The sequence below is a fragment of the Rhinopithecus bieti genome, unplaced genomic scaffold (assembly GCF_001698545.2).
Source record: "Rhinopithecus bieti isolate Rb0 unplaced genomic scaffold, ASM169854v2 scaffold_33302, whole genome shotgun sequence".
NCBI lineage: Eukaryota > Metazoa > Chordata > Mammalia > Primates > Cercopithecidae > Rhinopithecus > Rhinopithecus bieti.
Window position 1 is genome coordinate 567,155 of NW_016814366.1, and position 24,037 is coordinate 591,191.

The 24,037-nt window shown below is 34.9% G+C and overlaps 1 protein-coding gene across 1 annotated transcript in view; it reads right to left on the reverse strand.

Moving 5' to 3' along the window:
- The window catches only part of DYNC2H1 (dynein cytoplasmic 2 heavy chain 1), a 384,617-nt gene that overhangs the window by 281,796 nt on the left and 78,784 nt on the right, over positions 1-24,037 (reverse strand). The window contains 11 exon segments of the mRNA XM_017850085.1: positions 1-80; positions 4,443-4,585; positions 5,682-5,795; positions 9,270-9,378; positions 9,876-10,124; positions 11,286-11,416; positions 18,029-18,196; positions 18,670-18,772; positions 20,844-20,988; positions 22,022-22,173; positions 23,085-23,331. Coding sequence (XP_017705574.1) covers positions 1-80; positions 4,443-4,585; positions 5,682-5,795; positions 9,270-9,378; positions 9,876-10,124; positions 11,286-11,416; positions 18,029-18,196; positions 18,670-18,772; positions 20,844-20,988; positions 22,022-22,173; positions 23,085-23,331 — 1,641 coding nt within the window.

Sequence of the window (24,037 nt, forward strand, 5' to 3'; positions counted from 1 at the left end):
TTTTTTTTCTTTTCTTCTTTTCGTTTTTTGTCATTGTATTTTTCTTCACCACCTGTTTCACTGAGTAACATTTCAGGTATCTAAAACATAAAAAGCAAATCACTATGGAAAAGTTTAAGTTCCATATCAGAAGTTAAAAACCTTTAACACAAAAAAAAGTCAGTATTGATTGTACTTTTCTTTTAGGATTCATTCCAGACTAAGAGAAAAAAAAAAATACAGAAATATTTAGAAGAAATGATTTCCTAAACATCATTTTGACACATATCAACCATTAACTGATTGCAAATTAATGGCACATTGGGAAAAGCTCACTTGAAATGGTGAGACTATATGAAATGAAGGAAATTACAATTTGGATTAAACTAAGGAAATTTGGATTAAATGAAGGAAATTACAATTTGGATTAAATTAGAAAATAATCACAATACCATTTAAAACATACAATAATAAAATATTTTATTTGGCATGAATGCCTTCATGGCATAGTGGGGTAGCAAGGATTCTTAGCTTTTCATATAAAACTAAAAGTAAATAAAATAATTTTATAATCAATAATTTCATAACTGATCACTCTAAAAATATATTCTTACTATGACTGGAATTTTGCCATTATTATAAATAAGCAAATACAGTTTCATAGCAGATATCATTACCATTAAAGATAACCTTATAAAAATGCTACTTTAGAATATACAAAAGAGAGTTTAGATTCCCGAAAAAAATTAAAGTAACATTTTGAAATTTTAAATTAAGCCAAATAGCTTGAATTCCTTTCACCTGATAGAACTGACATTACCAGCAAGAGGAAACACAAATGATCCAGCTAATTAGGTCGAAAAATCATTTTTTAAATTTCTCAGACTAAAAAAAAAATGTAAGCCAAAAGATGTCTTCATTAATGCAGAGTTTGAATGTACCGTAATTCTTGCGAGAGTATGCCTTCACTGATTTCTGACAAAACACTTAAACCTATGTGAGAATATTTTAAACTTATATTTTTAAATCAACATTAATCTGTTTCTTTGGGAACTCATTTTCTTTAAAATGGTCTATCCTCAAACAATATCCTGCATTAGCAAAGTCTGCCTGCCTGATTTGCCTCGTTCCTTCCCTTGAAGTAAAATGGTACTTTTAAAGAGTTGAATGGGCAGAGTAAGCCTATTAATTTGCTTTATTTACATCTATTACATATTCTCATATATTTCACATATTAACATATTCATAACATAATATATAACACATATTAACATTTTCATACATTAACATATCCAAAACTGATGGATCCTATCAACCCCTTCAAACTAACTTTCAATTGCTTCTAGTTGCTTATTAAATAAGATTCAAAGTCATGGCACTTAAACGCTTTCCCTCCTTATCTGTCCCCGATATTTCCCACTACAATGTACCACATACCCTGTGCAGCAGCCACATGAACTCTCTATTTCCAGGCACACCATGCAATATCACGTCCTTAAACCACTGGGCCTGCAGGTGAGGCAGTGCCCTCTTGCACTTCATAACTACTTCAAAACCATCCTCACTAAGCTCCCTAAATTTAGTTTTCATATTATCAGGCTAGAGTAACCACTAACCCTCCTTGCTGGAGGCATCTACCAGTCCAATCATTTCTTCATTCCATAAATAATTTTAGCTCTTGGCTCACTTTCACTCTTTCCAACACAATCCTTGTCTTACCTTCTTAATTATTCCCAATTTCAATACCCATTGTAGATAACCACTCTAATATCCTCACCTCTCAATTCCTTGAGCACCTCTTCTCCTCTTAGCCACCACACTTTTGTCAGCCACTCACCTACACAGTCAAATCCTGAGATTTTGTAATTATCACTAAGTGAAATCCTTCCATAATCTCACTTTCAAACATCCCATTCTTCTATTGCTATACTCCTGTCTTCCCAGCTTACTCCCTCCCAGTATCAAAATCCTGAAACTCCACTGAAACCTACTATTTACGGATTTGACCACCTCTTCACTGTCATTCACCATCTTCCTATCCTAATTTACCACCTTACCAACTTAAATTCCATGATAAATCAAAACAATTATATTCTTATAAATATTCCCAACTGTCTTGCCTTCAATTGTTTTGTCATACTCAAGTAGCAAAGTCCCAATTCTGGTCAAATCTAAGTCACCACCTACTCAAGTTGTGCACCCATGAGTGCACCTATGGCTTGAGGAAAAAAAAAAAACATAACTACATTGTTTGGCCTCTATTGAACTCCATGATCACTAACCTCAAGTGAATCCTATCATATTCCATTCTCCTAATCCTTTCCCTCTTTCATTCTCCCAAACTACTATTTTGCATGTCTTCTTGTGTCTCTTTAAGCCTCCAAAACCTCCTCCCTCATTCTTTCCCTCAGCGGATAATCTTCCTATTTCACTAAGAAAATAGAAACAATTAGACAAGAGTCTCCCAAACTTCCCAATACCACACCTGCCCACCTACCCAGATCTATCCCCCACTATTCTGCTTTCTTTCCTGTTATCGCAAATGATTCCTCCATTCTCATAGGAAAGGTCAATCCTTAATTCTTCCATTTGTACACTAGATCCATTTGTTGTGCACTTACTCAATGATATTATTCTAGCAATTTTTCCCTGTTTTGCATCACATAATTTTTGCTTCCCTATTAAGTCATTCTCAAAAGCATATTAACATGTTATACTGTGTCCCATCTTTAAAAAAAAAAAAAATACAGGCCCAGCATTGACATGCTATCTTCTTTTGGTTTCTAAAATACAGTGTTTGTCTGGTTTTCTTATTTCCCTAGCAGCTTCTTCTCAGTTTCCATTGGTTCTTCCTCTTCACCTCCCCAGTTTCTTAATGTTGAAGTGTCCCAGGGTTCAGTCTTGGATCGCTGCTCTCTTTTGTTTATTCTCACTCCCTTGGTGATATCATTCATTCTTATAGCTTTAAATACCACCTGCACTCTGATAATTCCTCAAATTTTTTTCTGTATGCCTGAGCCCTGAAGCTCCAGGCTTATATATCCAAATGCCTTCTCAGACTTATAACTTCAATGTCTGGTATCTCATATTTAACACATCTAAAATGCAAGGCCTCATAGTCTCCTCTTAATATGTTCTTCTCCCAGTCTCCTCTGTCTCAGGTGATGGTCATTTCATCCTTCTAGTTGCTCAAGCCAAAATACTCAGAAGTATCATTGACTACTCACTTTCTATTACACCTGATTACAATCTGTCAGCAAATCCTGTTATTTCTACTGCAAAACATATCCAGAATACAACCACTTCTCACCACCTTACCACTACATCCTTAGCCCAACCTATCCTCTTCTCTCTGGATTACTGCAATCATTTGTAACTGCTCCATCCATTGCCCTCTATAGTCTACTTTCAACACAGAAACTACAGTAATCCCATTAAAAAATGAGTCAGAATATTTCTGTTTGAAAGCATCCAAAAGTTAGTTCTCAGGAAAAGCTGAAATCCTATACACTGTAGTAGCTTACAAAGCCCCACCCTAACTGGTTTCCTCTTAGTTCTCTGACATCATCTTCAGCAACTCTCCCCTCAATCACTCTGCTCCAGGTGAAGTGGCCTCTTACTGATCCTCAAAATCATCAAACAAGATCTCTACCCAGGATCTTCATCTAGAAAGCTTTCTCTGCAGATATACCTGAGAAGAATGTAAACACCATGAGGGTAGGGATCTCTATCTGGTTTTTTTCCTCTGCTATGTCCTCAACATATATAGAACAGTGGTACATACTAAGCACCCAATAATGACTTCTTATTGAATGCCTCTTATTCATGTGGCCTCCTCAAGCTAAAACATCTTTCAGTAACTAAAATATTACCTCATCTGTAAACCATGTCTTTTATCTCAAATTACACTCCTTACTCTGAATCATGACAGGCATTAAACTATACTTCTCTTATAGAAAAACAAAGAAATTAGTGATTAAGGATATGAATATAATTTAAAGAAACAATGTTGAAAATTATTACTTATTCAAATGAAGTAAAATAAGAGGCTTCCAGTTAAGATAGTGTTATGAGTTCACACTTTAACTCATGCCCCTCCAAACACACAGCATAGCGATGATTTTTTTTAAGGATTTAAAAATTCTTTAATTGTTAAATACTTGCTATGATTTTTTTTAAATCTAGGACAGCCTGTAATAGGTTAGTTAATTAAAGCCATAACATTTTAAAGTATAGTTGTCTCTGTGGTTCTTAATTAAGAACATGATCCTCAATCTAAAATTCTATATTCAACTAAATTATGATGCAAGAGTAAGAAGAAAATAGAGACATTTCCAAACATAAGAGATGTTTGGTGCCATAATTAAGATGATGTTATAACCAACACCAAAGAGAAGTTGTGAAAATCAACAACTTCAAAAATAAAATGTGCTTTTAAAATTTTTAATATTTGTTAAACTTACTTTCTTCATACTGCTATCAGACCAACCCTCCATCCACAACACCTGGCATTTCTTATGCAAAGCTGGATTACTCTCACAGTTTATCATGAAGTTTGAATTTGCAGAATCCATTATCAAGACAATATGCAAGTTTTGCTGAATTCCTAAGAAATATATAAAAAATTATATTCATGGAAAATTACAAGAATAATAATAGAATCAGGCAATCTGTATGTGGTCCGGGTTAAAGAGATCAAAATTTTCTCAAATGAAATAGTAGGAGCTGTTTTTAAAAATGAGCACAATATAAAACAATACTATGGTATGATTTTCATTTTAGTTAAAAGAACATTTATAAATTTGTATATGTGCATGTTAAGAAAAAAGACTCGGAAAATGTCCATGAAAAATGTAACTGTCATAATGTCTGGGTGGTGTGATTATTGCCTCATTTTTCACTTATTTCAATTTTCGATTTCTACACTGCATATAAAACTGTTTCTATATGAATGAAAGGCTAGTTTTTTAAAACTATGAAGTCTGGCACAATCTAAATAGTTCAATAGTTCTTTAAGACAGGAGGTACTAAAGCGGCAATAATTTCACCACATGAAACAAAGGAGGCAAGGTAAATATTCCAAAGAACATTACCATACTTTCGTCATTCCTGTTTGCTAAAATTTTGCTAAGATACTGATATGGTTTGGCTCTATGTCCCTACCCAAATCTCATTTTGTAGCTCCCATAATCCCCACATGTTGTGAGAGGAACCTGGTGGGAGATGACTAAATCATGGAGGGGGGCAGGTCCTTCCCATGCTGTTCTCATGATAGTGAATGGCTCTCATGAGACCTCGTGTTTTTAAAAACGGGAGTTTCTCTGCACAAGCCCTCTCTTTGCTTGCTGCCATCCATGTAAGATATGACTTGCTCCTCCTTGCCTTCCACCGTGATTGTGAGGCCTCACCAGCCATGTGGAACTGTGAGTCCAATAAACCTCTTTCTTTTGTAAATTGCCCAGTGTTAGGTAAGTCTGTATTAGTAGTGTAAAACAGACTAATACAGGTGTTTTATTATAGGCTAGCCTATCAGTAGCTATGTGTTACTTTCTAAAACTCCAGAAAAAAGAAAAGGTATAAATTATCAAATGAACCCAAGATTTAAGATACTTTTGCAATTTAATGAGAAAATAAGGCAAATTAAATGGTATATATTTCACATGAACCAGTTTGATTTGATTAATGAATTCTATGTCACTTACTATATGTGAAGTAATTGAAGACTGGTCCAAAAAAACCATCTTGTGAAGCTTGATCTTTAAGTGGTAACAGCAAAGGCTCTAATTCTTCAAGAGTATAGAGTCCAGGAACTTCACCTACAAAAAATATTAGACTAATTCAAAACATTTTAATAAATAATACTTTTCAATTTTGTAATTAAAATCTGCTGTTATTCAATCTTTCTTTCCAAAAATATACAAACCTTATTACCTCTACGTGACTCACAAATCTTTATCTATAGCCTTCATTTGATAAAATTCAAACACCTAAGCAAACCACTCAAAATAGTCATAATCTAGCCATCTGTCTACCTTTACAGGTAATTTTTCCATCTTCCTACATAAGACCTTTTACTCTAGCCTCAATAAACTTGTGTTCCATAAATATAACAAAATATTCTGTCCTCTTGGAATTTATACCTACGGTCATCCTCTGCCCCTTATCTTCCCAATAAGTTTTTATCCTTCAAGATGCTACTTCCCTAACTGTTAAGCCTATGAGCCTTTCTTGACTACCCATTAGCTAATTAAACACTCTTTCTCTTTCACGTACTATTTAAGTATATCACTTTTTAGTACTTATCACATCATTTAATAATGAATTACTTCCTTCTCATCTCCAATTAGACTCTAAATTTCTAAGGACAAATATTTGATAATGTCCAACATTTAACCTTAGAATATTCTTACCTAGGTGTCTAGAACAAAAATATGTTTTACATAAATGAATGAATGAACAGATCAACTTGTACTAGAAATCAGAAGAACTGGTCCGTGGCCTGCTTCTATGCATGCCAAATCATGAAGATGAATAGAATGATGAAAGGCCAATCAAAGTTGATTAAGACTACAACTTCAGTCTTAAAGACAGACTTCAAGATAGATGGCCTGGAGCACATCTTGTTCACTTCCACAAATTAAAATAGTATTTAAAACTTGCCCCTGCATATAAGAGGCATTTAATAAATATTTGTTAAGCCAGTATGTTTACAATTCACAAGAAACTATAACATTAAGTGAAAAGTCCTTTGCTACATATCCAAAGTAATGTATTCATATAGGGCCCATCAGTCTGATCCCTACTTTTTCTTTAGGTTCAACTAAGAGGCACCAGACCACCCCCACCTCACAAGCTTGTACATACTTGAACACATGCACACATAAATCTGCATGATATGTTTTTCTTTAAATTTTAGACATACCAAGACATTTTTTATTTCTTAAATTTAGCAAACAATGCCAACTCTACCTATATATTATATACATTAGGAAATAAGAATTTGAAATACAAGAAAGACACAAAGCCTACTGAAGACTTCTTCTGAAAATAAAATGCCAAAATCTGACTTGTCATTTTTACCACTATATTTTGATCATAAAGGCCAATTTGTCTTAAAATAATGATTATTGGGTTAGTGCTTATCTGAATGTTTGCTTTCAAAAAGAAAAAAGAAAAAAAAAAACCATCTGTATTTCTGGTCTCTTGTCAGCCAAAACAAACAATGTCTCCATCTAGTGACAGCTGAAGCAATATGCAGGAATGCGTTCCTTAAATATCAAAAGATGTTCATTAAAACGGCCACAAACGCTGTAAGTCCACTCAAGTACTACCTCTTTCACTAAGCCATTATCCCTCAACTCTTTAACAGAAATGGATTTACCACTTGTCTAATTAGAGCATCCTGGTCTGTATTTCTCATCTGGGCACTAATGTTTAGATATCACATATTATAAACTAAATGTTTTCTTTAACCAAAGCTGTTAAATTCTGAAGAAAATTTCTCCTCAGAGCAGTAGCATGATACAAAGCAAGTATTTATGAAAAACTGAGTTGAAAATGAGTTCATATAACTTTGTCCTTTGATCCACAGTGATACCGCCCATACAATTGAAACTAGTTTTTAAGGTTTATTTTGTACTTCAATAACAAAATACTCTTGATCCAGGTTTAAAACTAAGCTACTTCCTCCCAATCACTAACAGTGATTACTCATAGAAAGATTCTAACAAATTTAATAAATTCTTAAAAAAAAAAAAAGAGGAAGAAATACAGGAATTCACAAGCATCCTCCCCAGGAAAACACCAAAAAGGTCAGGTAACACCACAGACAACAGGAGAGTACCACAATTTGCTGGGGACAGAGCCACAGCAGAAGAGTAGCAACAGTTCTTAGTTCAGGTTGCAGGGACTCAATTAGGGAGTCACAATAGCCAAATGATAATTCCCACCCTACCCCAGAGATTTTAATTTAATGTGTTTAGGGTAGTAGCAAAGAAATTGTTTTTAGTTGTTGTTGTTGTTTTTAATTATCCAAGTGATTCTATGTGCAATTAGGGGTGAGAAATGCTGAGGAATATAAGTGGACAGTGCTTCATGTTATATCTCAGAGGAAAAACAAGACTTCAAATCATAGAAATCTTGAAAACAAAACAATAAATATCTCTACAATCCATAGAATTCCAGATACATAGAGAGCCCACTTAGCCATAAATTTCTAGAGTATTTGTATTAAGATAGTCCTCTTTCAAGTGGTATTTTTCTATTATATAGATGCATACTTAAAGTACTTATAAGTTCCTTTTTTTCTTACAAATCATTTTAATTTCTTCTTTTAAAAAACAAGATTACTGGCTCACATCTGTAATCCCAGCACTTTGGGAGGCCAAGGCAGGAGGATCACCTGAAATCAGGAGTTCCAGACCAGCCTGGCCAACATGGTGAAACTCTGTCCCTACCAAAATTACAAAAATTCGCTGGGTGTGGTGGTGCATGTCTGTAATCCCAGCTACTCAAGTGGCTGAGGCAGGAGAATTACTTGAACCTGGGAGGGGGAGGTTGCAGTGAGCCGAGATCGTGTCACTGCACTCCAGCCTGGCGACAGAGCAAGACTCTGTCTCTAAATAAATAAATAAATAATATTACTTATTACTTGATTTGTAATATCCAACTGAAGAAGGAGAATGTGCATTTTTCCAGGTTAATGAATGCAGCTATATTCCAGACACATGAAATGTGGGCACTAATGTGTAGAATTATGTGGAATTTCATATATCTGGAGTATACGTATATTCATATCCATACTAAGGCCATACTATTATATAGTTATACAACCATGCCACTACTGATAGGAAGGTTCTATCAAATGTTTGTAATAATAAATTATACTACCTATTCTCTTGCATACCAGTTCTTTTATTTCTGTGGGTTAAATTCCTGCAGATAATAGAATCGTACATCAAAGAGTATGGCACAGCTTTTAATAAGTCCTAGTTGATAATTTTCCCAAAGGTTATAACAAATAATAACCCAGCAAAAGTATACGTAAGAGTCAATTTTTCTGAATATTCACCAATACTCAATATTAACAATTTTTATGTCTTAAATTATTGGTTTTATAAAAATGGAGTCTCTCAATTTTCCTGCCATGAGCATGTTTAACACCATGTCTCCTAAGTAAGAACTATGCCAAACGTTCTCCAAAACAAAGTAAATTTTGCACAAGATAATTTTACTTGGATAATTTTTATGCCATTATTTTCATTTTCTTTGAAAAGAAACTAGTCACTTGCCAGAGGACAAAAGGCTATTGATCATCTCCAAAAACGTAGGATGTACAAACTGGTAATCCTCAAGAAGTAAAACTACCTGTTGTGCTTCAATTCCTGCAAGATGCAGCACCTGCAAAATAAGAAAATACTTTTTAGTGCCCTTTACGTATTTTGGTGCAGTTAAAATTATCATTTTGTATGTAAAGTATGCCAGTATCGTGTGTTTATTTATTCATTTATTTCTATTTCAGTAATTAAAAATCAAACTTTAGCCATATAATTTGGAAAGTAAATCCAACCCCTAAGTAAATACTAATTATTTTATAAACAAGTAGATCATTTTTATCTCTACCCACATATTTCCTGTGTAAATTCCATCCTTCTGCTTATCATTCATGTCTGTCTAACATCCCATAACCTGGAGTATCTGGGTCCTAGAAATTCTAATAGTATTCTCTTTCCTGTCTATAGATAAAAATATAATTTTCTAATAATCATGGAAAAAATAATCTAAATTAAAATAAAGACTATGTTGTATAACAGAGAATTACAGGTCTTTAAAGATGTTTAGAACAATAACCAATGTAATTTAAAAACAAATAAAGCAAAAGAGAGTGGGCAACTCACATGTTTGAGATCATTTTTGAACTGCTTCAGTTCATATCCTCTGGAAATCTTTGGAGAAAACAGGACCGCTCCGTGCATGTGACTGACTAAAGAAGTGATGGTCCGACGACCTACACCACTGCGTCCTGCTAATAGAAGTGAACCTCCAGGGAAACTCAGCACTCTATCTATCCTAGACATATACTCCAAGACTTCGTGGAATAGTAAAATGTCTAAATTCTGGTTATCTCGTCCATAATGAATAAGACCCTTTGAAAAAAATCAGAATATTTTATAGTTAATGTAAACCCTAACTACAAAATAAAAATATTACTTATCTAGGTTAAAATATTATATTTTGATACATTCAAGAAAAAAGGTGAAGTGACTACATATCCTCTTACACTCAATATTTTATAAATCCAGTAATCTTGGGTAAATAAATTGGCACTCTCTAAGGAAAAACTCATGTCAAACAAGTTCAAGGGTCCGTGAAAATCAGTTAGTTTTGGTCATTACTACACTAGTAAAAAGCAGCATGACATAGCAGGTTAATTATAGAACTTTAAAATTGCTCAAATTTTATTAGTTGTTATGAATCAGTGTGCATAGACCATGAAAAAAATCCCCAAACTCTGGAAACCTAGTGCCTACAAAATCTTTTGTCAATGTTTGTTCTTTCGCATTGCTTGGGAATGAATCAAAAGCTAACACAGGTACCATAGTCTGCCAGGGACCACCTGATAAAGTGCAGGAAGGGAGAAAGGAAAATTAGACTTTACGTACTTAACAACTTTCAATGCTTCAAAACTTTGCAACATCCATTCCAGGCGAATCAGTTTACCAGATCATGAAAAAATGTTTCCTGATATAAAATCCACACTAACATTCAATATAAATATTAATTTTTAAAGCAATCATTTGCAATAGTGTTTCTTCTTCTTGATTATAACTAAACTTTAAAAGAGAAAGAAACTCTCTAGGATAGTGCTGCTCAAAGTTTCAGTGGACCAGCAGCATCAACATCATCTGGGAGCCTTTTAGACATCTGGACTGTCTGGGTCACCTAGTGAATCTGACACTTAAGAGGATGAGACCCAGGAATCTGCATATTTTCTAATCTCTACATGACTCTAATGCTCTCTAAAGTTTGACAACCACTGCTCCAGAGTAATTTCCTGATTAACATTAAACCTCATTAACACTTCCAACATACCTTTGCCCAAAATGTATCTTAGCAGTTTTACACATATCTATGTAAGTACCTGTGCATCTCGTACATCTGCCACAATGGACTAGATTCCAAAAGATAAGAACCAGTTTTGCCTGTTCTATAATCTGTCATATTCATGCCCTCAAAATTTTATAATAAATATTTTTAAAAGACTATAATGACCAAATCTCAGTTCCAATTCATGATTCATATTATACCTTTTTAATAACATCCTTGAGATCAGTAGAGTTTAGTTTTCCAAGTGGTTTTCCATGTGGAGGTAATGGTTGTCCTGGGGCTGCCCTTGCTCCTGAATTATGCCGAGCTCCCCATGTAACATAGAAACTATCTGTAGAAATAAACGATATTTTTGTTCTATATGCATTACTCATAATGAGAATTCAACAAATACATTGCTTACAAAACAATTTTTAAGTTAATTAATCCAAATAAGATCATCTTCAGAAGGGCAAAGGCAAAATACTTTAAAGGGTACATTATCAGGTCAATAAAATCAGGTGAAATACAATGACTGAGTCAGGCAAGGTGGCCCACACCTATAATACCAGCACTTTCTGAGGCCAAGGCAGGAGGATCACTTCAGCCCAGGAGGTCAAGGCCAGCTTAGACAACATAGCAAGACTCCATCTCTATAAAAAATTTAAAAATTAGCCAGGTGTGGTGGCATGCACCTGTGGTCCCAGCTACTTGGGAAGCTAAGGCAGGAGGATCACTTGAGCCCAGGAGTTTAAGGCTGCCATGAGCCATGATTGCACCACTGCATGGGCAACAGAGTGAGATTTACCTCAAAAAAATAAATAAATAGAAAAGAAATACAAAGAACTTCGATTGCAATATCAAACTCTACCTGAAAAGTGACTGATGGCGCCACGAGTCTATATTCTGCCCCCTCACTTCTTTCTCCTGAAATGAACTGGTTTCCTTCTACCTTTCTCCTACTACTCCCCACTGTCTACTCTCAGATTGTCCCATTTTCCTTCTTCTTCTTCAGAATCTATATAAAATTTGTAAGTTAAAATAGTTCACATAAAATTAGCAAATAAAACAATCTCAAAACTCTCCTTGAAAAGGACATGGATGTATTAACACCAAAAGAGCCCTAATGCTTAAAAAAAATATAACCAAATTTTAATCAGAAAACAAAATCCCCCAAACTTCCCTTAAATCCACCTATAGCAGGGTTCCTGTTACCATACAAGGAAAGTCTATTCACCATTCTATCGAACTTTTTCCTTCCCAACTCTTCTGGGAGACTGTTCCACCAAGCATTCTTGTCACATGCTCGGTTCTACATTCCCCTAAAATAGCAACCTTACCTTCCCTAGACCCAAGCTACTTCAGGTTCTCCCTACTTTCACCATCACATTTTTTACATTATTTTCTATCTGTACAGGCTACTATACTAAAACTCTTATTTGGGAACAATAATACAGTCACAATCTCCAAATCTAAATCTTCTTTGCAATCATTATCCCAACATGACCTTTGTGCACCTCTTCTTTTGCACTTGCATCTATATAACCCTACTTATCATGCCACAACTACCAGTCCTTTTCAGTTTTCTGCTTTATCCCTTCTATATTGATATTCCCTGGGGTCCAATTTCAGTCTTCTAATCTTTTAATTCTAAAAATTCTCCCCGAATCATTTAATCTTTTTTTGTCAGTTAAATTATCAACTATTTATACACCAAAAACTCACCTACTACTTATCTTTAGGCAAAACTCCTATGTTCTAGGCTAGTCCCGTATTTCTAGTTGCTTAACAGACATATAATTCATGCATTCATTCACTAAATACTTACCTATTGAGCACCTGTTGTTTAAACAAGGTACTCTCTGCCTAAGTATTGCGTAAGACAAACATGATTCCTACCCTCATAAATGATCAACTCTATGCAGATTTCCAAATGACATGAAAAAAGATTGCAAACATTCAAGCACATGTACAAAACTGAACTATTATCCTCACATCTCATCATTTCTCACTTGGACTATTGCAGTAGCCTCTTACCTCGTATCCCTGCTATAAGTTTCTGCCCCCTCAAGTACATCTTCACTAGTACTAGGGTAACACATACAAAAACAAAACCTGATTGTGCCACACCACGCAATATCACATATAGCTTTCCACTTCCTAAAACAAAACACCAAACTCCTAATGATGGCCCTCTACAATCTGGCTTCACTGATTGCTTGAATATTCTACCTCTCTCTGCACTATATACTCTAGTTTTCTCAAGCCTCTGTTTCTTTGCACATTGCTTTTCCCTTGTCTGGAATATCCTTCACTTACTCTATTCATCCTTTAAAACACAGTTTGAGCACTTACAATTGTTTTAACAAATTTAAAACTTAGGTATAGGTTAGGTATAAATCTTTTTGAGACGGAGTCTCGCTCTGTCGCCCAGGTTGGAGTGCAGTGGCCGGATCTCAGCTCACTGCAAGCTCTGCCTCCCGGGTTTACGCCATTCTCCTGCCTCAGCCTCCCGAGTAGCTGGGACTACAGGCGCCCGCCACCACGCCTGGCTAGTTTTTTGTATTTTTTAGTAGAGACGGGGTTTCACTGTGTTAGCCAGGATGGTCTCGATCTCCTGACCTCGTGATCCGCCCGTCTCGGCCTCCCAAAGTGCTGGGATTACAGGCTTGAGCCACCGTGCCCGGCCTAGGTATAAATCTAACATAACATGTATAATACTTGAATGCTAAAAACTACACAACACTGATGAAAGAAAGCAAAGATCTAAATAAATAGAGGGATTAGATAAATGGAGAAAATGGGAAGACTCAACAGAGAAAAGATGTCAATTCTCCCCAAACCAATATACAGATTTAAGCAATTCCTATCAGAATCTCAGCAACATTGTTTATACATTCATAAAATATTATCCTAAAATCTATATGAAACGACAAAAAAACAGAAATAGCTAAAACAATTTTGAGAAAGAAGTCTAAAGTAGGAGAAATCAGTCTAAACCAGTTTCACAACTTATATAGTAGCTAATCAAGACAGTGTGGTACTGGCAGAAGGACAGATACAAAAATCAATGGAGAATCCAGAAATAGAACCATGTTACCAATTTTTGACAAAACTGCAAAATCTATTCAGGCAGAAAGATAGCCTTCTCAACAAATGATGCTGGAGCAAATAAACAACCACAGGCAGAAAAATAAACCCTGACCTAAGTCTCATTCACTATACAGAAATTGATTCACAGTGGACCACTGACTCAAATGTAAAGCATAAAACTATAAACTTTTAGGGAAAACATAGGAGAAAATCTTCAGGATCTACAACTAGACAGCCTCCTTAAACTTGACATCAACACATCCTTACAATGAAAAGTGATAGGTTAGGCTTCACAAAATTATATAAAAACTTTTTATCTGTGAAAGACCCTGTTAAGGGGATGAAGAGACAAGCCTATTGAGAGGGAGAATATATTTGCAAACCATATATCCAACAAAGGACTGGTATCTCTAATATATACATATTCTCAAAACTCAATAGTAACAAACCAATTGCTGGCTGCAGTGGCTCACGCCTATAATCCCAACACTTTGGAAGGCCGAGGCAGGCGAATTATCTGAGGTCAGGAGTTCAAAACCAGCCTACCCAACATGATGAAACCGCATCTCCACTAAAAATACAAAATGTAGCTGGGCGAGGTTGTGCGTGCCTGTAATCCCAGCTACTTGGGAGGCTGAGGCAGAAGAATCGCTTGAGCCCGGGAGGTGGAGTTTGCAGTGAGCAGAGGCTGCACCACCGCACTCCAGCCTGGGAAACAGCGAGACTCTGCATCAAAAAAAAAAAAAAAAAAAATTCTGATTAGAAAATGGATAAAAGACTCATATGAAGACATTCTACCAAAGAGGACATACAGACAGCAAATATTACACAAAAAGATGTTCAACTTCACTAGCCATTAGCAAAACGCAAATTAAAGCCACCATGACATATATACGCTTACATGAATGGCTAAAATACAAAATAGTAACACCATCAAATGCTGGCAATGATGAGGAACAATACCTCTATAAAAAACAGCCTCTTAGTTGCTTAAAAAACTAAGCATGCAAGTACCACACAACGCTGCAATTGCATTCCTGATCATTTATTACAGAAAACAAAATCTATGTTCACACAAAACCTGTACAAGAATATTCATAGCAGCTTCATTCCTAATAGCCAAAAACTGAAAACAACCCAGATGTCTCTCAATAGATAAAGGGTTAAAGAAATGGTGGTGTATTCATATGACGGAATAAAAAGCAATAAAAAGAAATGAACTATCAAAACAAAACAATCGGCATGTATCTCCAGGGAAATAGGTTGAGTCAAGATAACTTTCTTGAAATCACAAAATTAAAGAAACAACAGATTAGTAGTTTCCAGGAGATAGGACAGAGGTGAGTATGGCTACAAAAGGGTAACATTATAGATCCTGTGGTGATATAACTGTTCTGTATCTAAACTGTATTAATGTCAATATCCTGGCTGTGATGCTGTGCTATAATTTGGACAGATATTACCATTGAGGGAAACCTGGTAAAAGGTAGATGTGTTCTCTCTGTAATTAATTTTTATAACTGCATGTGACTCTGTATCTCAAAAATAAAAAGTTGAATTTAAAAAAGTTTTACTCCCACTGCTTCAATTGACCAACCTTAAAAAATGGTTCCAAGTAACTTCCTCAAAGCAGAATTATTCTCCACCTCTTCTAGAACCCTACTATCCAGCATTTATCTCAAACATATTCAGAAAAGTTATATTAATTATAAAACATTCCATACTCCACTGTAATTATCATTTTAACCATCTACTTCCACAAACATTTGTGGTATCTAATCACACTAGCAATAGTTATCATTGTAAGCAAAGATTTTTATATCTGTTTCTGTCATTAGATTACAATCTTCTTTTTTTTTTTTTTTTGAGACGGAGTCTCACTCTGTCGCCCAGGCTGGAGTGCAGTGGCCGGATCTCAGCTCACTGCAAGCTCTGCCTCCCGGGTTTACGCCATTCTCCTGCCTCAGCCTCCCGAGTAGCTGGGACTATAGGCGCCCGCCACCTCGCCCGGCTAGTTTTTTGTATTTTTTAGTAGAGACGGGGTTTCACGGTGTTAGCCAGGCTGGTCTCGATCTCCTGACCTCGTGATCCACCCGTCTCGGCCTCCCAAAGTGCTGGGATTACAGGCTTGAGCCACTGCGCCCGGCCTACAATCTTCTTAAGGACAAGAATGTATCTAGTTTATTTTTATGCCTCCAAGATTAAATTTTTCTTAATAAGCTAATCTTTCAATATGTGAAAATCCTACATGACTGGATCTAACATATGTCAAACCTGTATTTTTTAAAAAGAAAACTCGACTGGTGTGGTGGCTTACACCTGTAATCCTAGTACTTTGAGAGGCTGAGGTGGGCAGATCACCTGAGGTCGGGAGTTCAAGACCAGCCTGACCAACATGGAGAAGCCCCATCTCTACTAAAAAACACACAAAATTAGTCGGGCATGGTGGTGGCACATGCCTGTAATACCAGCTACTCAGGAGGCTGAGGCAGGAAAATCACTTGAACTCGGGAGGCAGAGGGAGCGGTGGTCTGAGATCAGGTTATTGCACTCCAGACTGGGCAACAAGAATGAAACTCTGTCTCAAAAAAAAGAAAAAAGAAAACCCTTCACTGAAGAGAAAAATACCAAAAAAAAAGACATATTTTATTTATTGAGTCTTACATAGGAGACTCTGAAAGATACCAATCTTTTCAGAGGATTCAGACACCCAATTAGGTGCCAATACTATCTTATGCCCAAAGGATTTGCCACTTTCTTTGCAAAAAGAGACACTACTGACTCAATTTTCAGACAGAGAAAGACGGTACCATTTAAGAACCTAAGCCTCTCCACACTAAGCCATGCAAGCTACAAGTCGTAATGACATAAACCATCACTCTAAGTCAAGCAAATTCTGAACTATTAATATGATCAGACTTCTCTCAGCATTTCATCCTTCTTGAAGTTTCTCTTGAACCCATTTCCTGATTCAAAAACTCAGGAGCACCTAGAAAATTCCTTTTGTCAATTTAAACATCTTTCCCACCTTCACAGTTCCCTTTAGGATAGGTACTCATGGATTTCAGACCAATATCAAATCTAGAAATGTACAATATACCAAATGTATATGTTGGTGCAGAAGTAACTGTGGTTTTGCCATTAAAAGTAATTGTATAAAATATATTTATTATATAAAATATTTTTGAAGCCTAGCTTTATCCTCTGAAAAACTAAGCACATTTTGTGGCCTGACAGCAGTTTTATTAGGAAATATTTCCATATTGCAATCTTCTTTTAACAAAAGACCCTCTCACAAGGATGACTTTCATATTACATACATTACTCCCACAGTAGTTTTCAAAATGCAAATTGGTTATTAAACAGTAATCATTGCAAATGCAACACAGCAGCTTTGACTGAATGGTATTATGCTTTCTTTACAATAACAGTAGATGAAGATAGTAACAAGCATATGTAAGTTCTACGCTAATGACATTATAGGTAGTGACAGGAATAAGAAGGGCCATTGCTCTTAGGCAAAAGGTCACTACAATCAAATATGAATTTTCCCAATGATCTTCATGTTTTATATACATGTAACTGTTTTTCAAAAAAAAACTTTTATTAAAATAATCTTGCATTGCCAATGTAAAACAGTATGGCCTGAACTCCTTTTTTCTAAGAAAAAAATTATTGCCATTATATTTTGTTTAAAACATGATTACTGAAATCCAGCAAAAAAGACTGAAGAGTACCTTATGGAAAAAATAATATTAAAATTATTCAAAGTGTTTATTTGTTTAGACCTATAAAATCATGCTATGGGTAAGAAAAATATTTCTAAAATCCTTGTAACAGTTATATATTTGCATAAGCTCTATTACATTACCTGACATATTGTCTAATACATCTGAGCCCCAATCTCCTTGAAACACTGATGTTAAAATGATGTCAAATAAATGAAGTTCCTTTGCACCAACAATTTTGTCACGAAATAAGCGCTGTGCTTCATATGCTACAATTTCTAACACATAATCTAGTGGATGGTTTGAGGATCCTAGAAAAGGCAAAATTTTATTTAATTGTAATATAATGATTTTTAAATAATCTGTTTAACATAATATTAGAAAGAAATAGCAGGCATCTACATACCGTAATTTTGGCATCAGATAAATGGAAGAAAGGAAAAAAAGTTAAAATTCATTTTGTTAATAACTCGGTACATGTTTGTGATTACTTAAAGGTAACATTAAATACTATCATCTCTAGTTGTTCAATAAAAACAATTCCAGAAAGCATACTAAATACACTTTGCCTCAAATATAATGATTTCATTTTTCCCAAAAGGAAGTTTTAATAGTGACAATCATACATAGTTTGGAAGAAGAAATATAGTAATTTTAATAATAATATTTCTATTTAATAATATAATTTGTGATATAATACTCATTTATCTATTACAAATACAATCTACAGAATAAATGTGCACGCACACACACACACACACAGATACACACGAGCAAAACTCACCTCCTTCTAAATCATATCTAAATAAGCCAAGAACCCATTGGGTAAGAATGCAAGGAGTAAAGAAATAGTGACTATAATCATCAACTGTAAATTTGGCTCGCACCTGAAAAAGAAAATACAGTAAACAATCTTTCTACTGTCTTAAATATATAATCATGTTATAAATTTGTCAGTCTCCTTAGACTCAGAGGAATACTAATTTCTACCTGTAGATGGAACTGGATTTCAATATAATTGACTTCATTATCTTTATATTTTATGCACTTAAAAATATTATTCTGGCCAGGCGCAGTGGCTCATGCCTGTAATCCCAGCACTTTCAGAGGCTGAGGCAAGCAGATCACGAGGTCAGGAATTCAAGACCAGCCTGACCAATGTGGTGAAAGCCTGTCTCTACTAAAAATACAAAAATTGGCCAGGCGTGGTGGCACATGCTTGTAGTCCCAGCTACTCGGGAGGCTAAGGCAGAAGAATCACTTGAACCAAGGAGGTGGAGGTTGCAGTGAGCCGAGATCGTGCCACTGCACTCCAACCTGGGCAACAAAGCAAGACTTCATCTCAAAAAAAAAAAAAAAAAAAAAAAAAAAAAAAAAAAAAATATATAAACACACACACACACACATACATACATATATATATATACACACACACACATACATATTCTAAGCAGGGTTCATAGGCTTCAACAGATGGCCATAAAAAAAAAAAAGGCTAAAAAGCCCTGCTGAACATGAGAATTCAATAAAACAAATCTAACCTTCTAAAATATGATGTAGCCAATTCCAAGGTACTTCGCGGTCTAGGTAAAGGACCCATTTCTTAATGCTGGGAGCCATTAAAGCAATTTATGTCAAGAAAGTCACTGAACAAACCAAAGTATTCTCTCTTCCAATATACAACACAACAGTAAAAAGCTGTCCCCTTCCTCTCTATGACAGAGCCATTACTCGTATTGCTGTCTTGACTACCTTAACATCTTTATTTTTTTTAAAAAAAAAGGAATTTCTTGCTTTCGAACTTTTTTTTTTTTTTTTTTTTTTTTTTTTTTTTTGAGCGGAGTCCTGGGCTCGTCGCCCGGACTGGAGGCAGTGGCCCGGATCTTCAGCTCACTGCAAGGCTCCCGCCTCCCGGGGTTCACGCCATTCTCCGCCTCAGCCTCCGGGCGTGGGGACTACAGGCGCCCGCCCACTCGCCCGGCTAGTTTTGTATTTTTAGTAGAGACGGGGGTTTCACCGGTTAGCCAGGAGGTCTCGATCTCCTGACCTCGTGATCCGCCCGTCTCGGCCTCCCAAAGTGCTGGGTTACAGGCTTTAGCCACCCGCGCCCGGCCAATCTATTCCCACTTCTACTCCGATATTATAAAAAGCATCTTCCACAAACATGTCCATAACTTGTACATGCTATTCCCTTTATCTAAGAAGACATTCTTTCACCTCCAGCTACTAGGTGAATTTCTATTAATTTTTCAAAACTCAGATCAAACTTTACCTCCTCCTTAACAACTACCGCATACAACAAAGTTATTTACTCCTCCTCTGTGTTATCTCTGTAAGTTAGACATACCATTACTGCTACATTTATTACACTGTATTAATCGTTTATTTATATGACTCAGTCCCTCACTGGACTGTGAACCTTCAGTAAAAAGAAACTAAGTCATCTTTACATCCCTAAGACTCCACTGGCAAGAAAAGGTGCTCAACAAATGTTTTGTGCATCCTCAATGCCTACTTTCAACTATCTTCCCCATTTTATCTAGGGAGAATACTTTAGACATTTCCTCCCAGTCAGGAAGAAAAAAAGAAACATCAAAGACTACTAGCAGGTTTGAAGCCTGGAAGACACAAACTGATAGAAGTCAGGAAAAAGATCTGTTTTGGGAAAGCAGATAAACTCAATTCTAAATATGCTAAATTTGAGCTGACAGCAGAATAACCATCTACCACAAATTCATTCATTCAACAAACATTGAGTGCCTATTAGAAATTGTGCCATGGATACAAGAATGAATAAGGCACACACAGCACCTTGTCTTCATAGAGTTACTCTCTACTAGAAAAGTCTAATAAACAGGAAAGTAAAGCCTGGGTATCGACACAGAGGTCAGAATTAAAAGTAGACCTTTAGGAATGATACTAATAGACATGAAAGCTACAATTTAGATACATATCTACCTGTTCATACACTTGTACCATAGATCCTGCTAAAAGATTAATTTTTGATGAAGAACCCCAAATAGAATGATTCTTCAGGTTTTTATGTAGAACTGGTTCCAAATATGCTCCATAAATCGTTTGTAACTGCTCTCTTTCTGGGTAACTAAAAAAAAGGGCATATAAGAAGAAAGCTGAAATAAATCAATATTTCAAATTAATATTTCAATGTTAAGTTACAACAGTGATTTTCAAACTGTGCTGCTCTGAGACCTACATATCTCCAAAGCTTACCCAGGGGCTAAGACTAGGCTCATTGCCCCCATCCATTCTCATTTCAACCAAATTATATCCTGAAATATCCATTGTCAACTACCAGAAGGTGCTAGAGAATGCCCAAGAAATTATGTTAAAACATAATTGTTTACAAAACACTGATCTTTAGAAAAGACCAAAGGGAAATTTTTCCTTTGAAAAGCATTTTTGAATTACACAAGGCCTGTACACAGGGCAGTAATCCACCTCAGAACCATAAAAGTAAAACTAATACAACAAATAAAATCAACCCCTTTCTACCAAACCAAAATACATTTCAGTATGGTTTAAATGGTAGCAGGAACATTTCTAGAAAAAAAAAAGGTAATTGATGGAGTACAATTAGCACAAAAGTATGCACGTAAGGTTTTGTCATATTCAAATATTTGTAATGTAATATAATGTATATTAAATATAAACAGAGGAGATACTGTCATAGTCTCTGTAACAATTACAGACCATGGAGATGATTAGCAGTGATGCCACCAGCCATTAAAATGATCTAATTCTCCCTTGTTCAGATTCAAATTCTCTTTTTGTTATCTTCACAAATTTGATAGTATTTTTGTTTTATGAACTGCATAAAATATTTAAATCTAAAATCCACCATTCAGATTCCTGAGACTGACATTTTGGAACACAGACCACACAAAATAGTCTTGTTTTATTTCCTGTTATTTGTCTCACAAATAAGATACTTTGATTAAAGTTTGTATCATCTTAAATTATTGCCTATATTTTGAGAAGGAGAGGAAAAAATATCAGAGCTTAACTTTGACCATTTTGTATTCTAAATTTTAAAGTATTACTATAATACTTTTAATAAAATTCAACTATATGATATCTTCCCAAATAAAAAAAATTTGAAACACAAAGATACATACTCTATAGAACAAAGACGAACAATGGAAGTAAATCTGGTAGTAAGTTTATGTCTTCCCAGTCTTCCTCCAGCTGACATAGAAGCCACAATTTGAATATTTTCTAGACCAACCCATTCCAAATTTTCATCATAAAATCCTTGATATGTCAATACCTATTTGAAAATAAATATACTTTAAACGTTTTATACCTAACATTTCCTAATCATGATAAAGAATATTTTTGCCTAAAGTTTCAATTGTTTCTAAATGCAATCATTATTTACCTAACTCAAGAATTTAAGATTAAAAAGGTATCCAAAATTATTATATCACTGAAAAATAATACTGTTCAAATCTCTGTGTTCTATGAATGTTAGCTAAATTATCCTAGTGTTTACAATGCTTTTCTCTCTAATAAACACAAAAATCCAATGATATTATAAATCGAGTAGCAATTAGCCTAGAAAATGAAAGTATCAGGAAAAATATGAGAAAAAATTTGTTTTTTTCTGTAAATATTTTATCATATTCTGCAGTTACATAATAAGCCTAAATTTGGACCTATATCATAATAAACTCTAAGAATTTAAAGTTTCTAATGTGATGTAAATAACATAAAGAAAAAATATATTCCACACTGATTCAGGATATGTGATCTCAAATCCTTATACAGGCAAAAATGGAGAATAATGGGTTAAAGTAGCCAGAAAAAAAACATGACCAAGTCTAATCGCTGTCAGAAGAATGCACACTTTAAACCATGAAGCAAAAATTTCTCCAACTCCACTACTAGGTCCAGCTTTTGTTTTCCTCCTTGTTTCAAGAATAACAGACAAGTAATAGATGTAGAGTGAAGGTTGTTTCTATTTCCCCTGTCATATATCATCTTGACGTAATACTAACTTCTAAAGAAAGGAAAATCATAGAAAAACTAGAACAAGACTGAAATGTTTCAGGAGTTTAATTTCCATGACAAATGCTAGATAAAACTGGCCCCAAATGAAGAATGCATATTTTCTAAGAAAAGTGAATAAAATTAAATTGTTTCCAATTAGATTAAAACACTTCAAGCGATGTGACTTACCTGTTGTAGGAAAGCTACCAAAGTACTGGTCCCCCATTTATCAAGTTTGGGTAGGTTGATATCTTTTAAGTACAGAACAAGTCTTTCACAGTCTTTTGGTCTGTATACACGACCAGTATTAGTACTGATTACCATACAAGTCTGGCTCAGTTTCTGCAGGAGATGTCGAGAAGTGGTTTGTGCACTACAATGAACTGTAGCAATTTGAGTGGATCGGAGTTGTGAAAATGCATACCTGAGCAGCATCCTACAAAAAATGCATGACATCTGACTTTGATAAAAATGCAATCAACAAAGTACATTTTATACTCAATAAGAAATGTCTGTCTCATAAATATTTCAGTTTCTAAAATGTTTATGATGATAGGGAAAATGGTAAATACAGACATGGCTTCTATAACTATCAAAGTAACTTTCTAACTTTTAGACTAGAAAAACATAAATTCATGTTTTAAGGCATTGTGAGGACTGTTTTCAGCCAAAAAAAATCAAAGTTCTCAGAATTAATCTAGTTCGATAAAGTATATATTAAATATACCAACCCTGTTTCCCCACAGTTGAAGGAAAGATTTTAAGTTCTATGAGTTTTTTAAAATTACTATGATTTTATTCAATTTTGAAATTACTACTCCCCACTAGAAATATGAAAATAATAAACCATGTTTCCTTTATTTCAGGAGACTATGCTCCATATTCACTAAAACTAGGCTGAAGTCCACTGAATTAAAAGCTACTTTTACACAGAGATCTAACTACAAATTTTAAATTTTATAACTAAAGCAAATGGTATGTGAGTATACCTAAGGTATTCTTTTTTTTTTTTTTTGCTGTATTATATGGATGGATTATTTTTAAGAGTATCTTCTCAGATTGCTGTCTTTCCAGTAGAAATCACATAATCTGGCAAAGAAAAGGACACACTATTCCCCATAGTTCTCTTTTTTTTTTTTTTT